Source organism: Tachysurus fulvidraco, chromosome 3 (genome assembly GCF_022655615.1).
Source record: "Tachysurus fulvidraco isolate hzauxx_2018 chromosome 3, HZAU_PFXX_2.0, whole genome shotgun sequence".
NCBI classification, from domain to species: domain Eukaryota; kingdom Metazoa; phylum Chordata; class Actinopteri; order Siluriformes; family Bagridae; genus Tachysurus; species Tachysurus fulvidraco.
Window position 1 is genome coordinate 2,562,821 of NC_062520.1, and position 5,000 is coordinate 2,567,820.

The 5,000-nt window shown below is 40.9% G+C and overlaps 1 protein-coding gene across 6 annotated transcripts in view; it reads left to right on the forward strand.

Annotated features, from left to right (window-relative positions):
- Positions 1 to 5,000, forward strand: part of arhgap29a (Rho GTPase activating protein 29a) — a 55,459-nt gene that overhangs the window by 32,946 nt on the left and 17,513 nt on the right. For all 6 annotated transcript variants that reach the window (XM_047811190.1, XM_047811191.1, XM_047811192.1 and 3 more), the window contains 2 exons: positions 1,738 to 1,834; positions 2,080 to 2,152. In XM_047811190.1, coding sequence (XP_047667146.1) covers positions 1,738 to 1,834; positions 2,080 to 2,152 — 170 coding nt within the window. The remainder of the gene's footprint in view (positions 1 to 1,737; positions 1,835 to 2,079; positions 2,153 to 5,000) is intronic.

The window sequence follows — 5,000 nt, forward strand, 5'->3', positions numbered from 1 at the left end:
CGTGTAAAGATACTCTGTTATTTGTAATTGCTTAAAAATGTCGAAAAACTTTTGTTAACGATGTCAGAAGAACTTTAGCGTGTGATTTATCCAGAGCCTGAATTGTGACAGTATAATTAATAGGAAAAGTTGTTTATTCTGGAACGTTTCTAAGTCATGGAACAGTTTGCCACGAGATTTACCAGACGGAAAACTTCCTGCTTTTTAAGATAAATCTACACGTTCATGTTTCTCTTAACTTCTCCTCATGATTGAGTCTAGCAGCAGAGATTATAAGTGTTGAAGCACCTCCACACTCGTGGCTCTCTGAAAGTCCTGTGATATACGGTACGCTGTATAAGCCGTAACCTCGACTCTCCCTGCTGACGTCGGAGGTGTGGAGGTAAGAGTTCAGCTCGTGTGAGGAGGAGGAGGACGGGTTCTGACTTCACCTCTCGCCCATTTGGCTGTTTCAAATTTCCTGAAAGCCTTCGCAACGGTAGCGAGATCTCTGGAATGCCGATGGCGTCAGCGGGTTTGGCGGAGACGGGAACTTTCTCTCGGTTTATTTTTTCTACATGGGGTTTAACAGGAAATTTATTATGGTTGGTTGATTGCAGCTCGTTTGCGCTGGTGTTTTTTATCCCTCGCGTTTATTTGCAACACAGGAAACGAGTTACGACATAACGCACGCACTCCGATGTGTGTGTACACTTCTCGCTCCGAGGTTCTGAGGTTCTGCTTCATGGTTTATGAAGCTCTACTACCCTTTATAACAGTTTGACTCATTTCTACTGACATCTACGGTAGTTAAGCTCACAGCTTTCTGCTGTTAGTGTGGATTATTACAGTGTAATCACAGTAAAATATAGACGACACTTTAACGGGATGTCGAAGAGAAATGAAGCTTTCGGGGATTTTAGTGAAGTTATTGAGACTCTAGCAGAGGTACAGACTACAGGCCACGCCCCCTTACAATGAGCACTTACAATAAAAGACAAAATAGTCAATTTGTATTAAAATGAGGTGTGTGTGTGAGTGGTGTGTGTGAGTGTGTGAGTGTGTGTGTGTGTGAGTGTGTGTGTGAGTGTGTGTGTGAGTGTGAGTGTGTGAGTGAGTGAGTGTGTGTGTGAGTGTGTGTGAAAGTGTGTGAGAGTGTGTGTGTGTGTGTGTGTGTGTGTGTGTGTGTGTGTGTGTGTGTAGTACACATGGAATTTCCCCAAAAATCCAAGAAGCTTAATTTCCCCAAAACCCTCAGAACAATAATTCAGAGATTAAATTTATCTCAGGGAGAAAAAATTTATTTATTTATTTATTTATTTATTTATTTATTTATTTATTTATTTATTTATTTATTTATTTTAAACAGTATTGGGTTAAAACCTGTTTTTCTTTTATGAATAACTGATATCATACAAAAAAATCATCCCTTTTCAGTGTCCAAAGCTTTTTAAAATTATTTTCTAAAATATTATGATATTAATATTTAGTATTATTATCTTTTTACATTTTTAATTTAATTAAATCATTATAAATATTGTTCAGATTGTTTAGATTTTTCTTTTAAGAGTCAAACGTACAGAAAATAAGTTGCATTATTTCTTTTATTATAAATTCTTTTTTATTTGAATTGAAACAGTGCTGTATCGAGGACGGTTTGTGAGCAACACTAAGTATCATGAATGACATCATCTACCGTAGGAGTTCCTCTGAGAACCGTCTCTCTGTCCTGTCTCTAATCACGTCTACCTCTGACAGGTGTGAACTTCAAGGAAGTGAATGTGGACAACAAGCGGGAGGTGTTCGGAGAGATCTACTCGTCCATAGACACGCTGGCCTTCACCTTCGGCAATGTGTGAGTGCCTTTAGCTGTCATGAGTCACTGGGGGCAGGAAGGAGTCTCTAGTGGGGCAGGAGATGTCCACCATGTGTGGTGATCTGAGTCAGCAGTAGAAGTGCCTGCATCTGGTCTCTGTGATTAGTCTCAGAGTGCTGGGTAGTTTTTTTATCTGTGCCTGTGTGTGATAGCGCCGGTGACTCAGACTCCCTGTTTGTTTATGCGAAGCTTTTCTTTATTCCTGTTTCTCTGCCATCTCTCAGAGTGTCTGACTTCCTTATGGGCGATGTAGAGAACGGATCGTCTCTGCGGCTCACACAGACCCGCAGGAGCAGGGTAAGTCATCAGGACTTTAATACACTAGGGGTGTGCAAAGCAGCCGGTATTTGTATCTGTATTTGTATTTGTCGAGGGGGTAAAAGTATTTGTATTTGTATTTGTATACGAGTAAAAATTCAAAATAGGCGTAAAAATCCATTTTTTTTGCGTTACACTTTACACTAATTTACGTTATAGCGTAAGTATTCTTTAATTATATTCATTATAATAATTATGGATATGCAATATCGGTTGGTGTTTTTGAACATGTAACAAGGAACGTCATTGAAGAGAAAATAACATAACAGCCATTACCTCATCCATGGTTAAACTAACAAGTAATAAAATAGCATTGTGAACATTATGAACCCCACCACCACCACCCGTCCTTGTTGGAGGATGCTGAACAGACAGAATTAAAAAAAATAATACTTCAAAGAACTGTTCTTCTTCTGCAAGAACTTCTCTCTAATGCACGGAATTCCAAGAACTAAACTTTATCACCCCCTGACTGGGAGATCTGGCAGAACAAAAGTTGTATTCTATTTAATACTAAAAGATACAGCAATGCTATTGTCGACTGTCTGCCAAAAAAGACACAAAGGGTTTTTTATGTTATTAATTCTTTTTAAATGTTTTATGTTAGCGCTAACTTAACCATATTTCACTTGGAAGAAGATAAATGCTTCCACACAGAACTTGAGCAAGTCTTTTTTGGCTGGTGGAGGACCAAGAGATGGCTCAGCAGGAGCTACACCCTTTTCATCCTTTCAAGATGTAGCCTATAGCCTACATCTCGCTGCCTGCGAAAGACAGAGTAACTTAAACGCACCATATAACTCCCACAAGTGCATACACTTCGACACAACTACACAAGCATTGTTTATCCTTTTTAACCGAACGTTAACGTTACTCTGTCAACAGCCTGTTGTCTAAATTACCGAGCTAACAGAGCTACTGTACGTAAACAGAGCGAACATACAGTGAGAGCACCCGAATGCAGACGTCAATAATGCAGCGTAATGAAATAATCTCCCGATCAAACTCCGCTTCCCGAAAGTTATAAACTGCCTCCGGAACCCAGTTAAGGTACAAAAATCTATTCAACAAAAATAGTGATGCAGTGAAGTCGTTTTTCGCTCAGCCGAGACATCTCTGTTGCTGTGTGAGCAGCCTGTCAGTCACCTCTTTTACCCCCCACCCCCCGACTCCTGAACGTCACTCACTCACTCACTCATGCGGGCTAACTAACACTGTATCACCTGAAGCAGAGGAGCCATCCTACATTATGCCCCTTTTCCACCGAGGCAGTTCGAGTGCAGGTTTGGAGCCTAATTTAGAACCAGTTCTTTCTGTTTCAACCGCCAAAGCACCGGCTCTGAACCAGGAAAAGTGGTTCTTAAGTAGCACCAAAACGTTGCTGGTCTAGACTTAAGAACCGCTTGCGTCAGGAGCTGGGGGCGGGGCTACTGTTAGCGCATTAGATAATGTACCTTAAGTATACTAATGTTTAATACACTTTTACTTTACCGCAATATGATCAGTTATCAGTACACATGACAGTAGGTAGCTACATGCTAAGGCTAACTTTTTTCTGTGTTAATGATAAAATAATGTTAAGTACTTTCTCTATCACAACCTCTGTTTATACAGATTACACGGACTTTGAACCAGCACTAGCTCTGAACCAGTACCCGGTTCTTTCTGGTGGAAAAGGGGTACCAGTGGGACGTCTCTCGTGATATACGGTCAGAGAGGCAGGGCTGACTCGGTTTGACCTGCAGTACTAGTTCCCATTTGTAAATCTGAATACCGAGTGTTTTATGAGGATGAGGAGTAACTGGAATGACTTCCGCTCCATAGAGAGAGAGAGAGAGAGAGATTATGACTGGTGGTGTTTATTGTAAGTGTTTGTCGCCTTTTTGGACCCCTTTATCATGTGTAATGTTGCTCCCATATAAAACAGTTCAGCACAAGCACAGACATGTTTAGGGACATGATTGAGGACAATGTCCCGTCCAGAGACGAGCTGTTTCGTGTTGAGGTTTTGTTCAAACCGACCATCGAAAATATCCTCGCTAATGAATATTTTTTTCGTTGGTTGTTGCGTTAAATCTTACCCAGATACAATGGTGCTATTTTCTGATTGGCTGTTGTGTAGCCTCTTTTTTCTGATTGGCTGATAAGTGTCAGGCTCGACTAAGAACTCCAGACGAGACGCGCTCGATTCCTGCTCGTTTCCATAGAGACAGCGGTGCGGACTGATACGTTTTGGGCGCTGCGGCTTATTAAATATATGATAAATAGTCAAAAAGTTTTTCTGCGTGAGAAATACGACGTGTGGCGTGACAGCGTGAGAAAAGACCGACATGACGGACTGTCACTCTCAATGCGTGACACTTGACAGCCCTGCAAGTGTGTGAGTGTGTTTTGCCCTGTATTCACTGACGCAGCTCTGTGAGAGTGTATAGGTTTCATTTCGGAGGTGTGTGGAAAAGGATTTGTGCACCTGCAATGAAATATGAGATGGTGACCGGTTGTGTTGTATTTGTATACGTCCAAATTCCCCGTCACACGTGTCTCAGTTGTTTTGCTCCATTAATTTGTTCAGCTACAGATAAGAGTCACCTGCTGTAAATGATTCATGTTTTAAGTAACAAAGAATCACTGATTAAAATAATCACAGTTTCTGTTCTCATGTTTATTTATCTGCTCTTGTATAAAATGCACTGATACCTGCTCATATTGTGGGATTATATGATCCTAGTCAGCTAGATGTATTAATCTTTTTTCCTAGAAGCTGAATAATAATAATCATTTCCTCTTGTTCGTCTCGTGTCCGTGTCGATGACCGAACGTCTTCCTC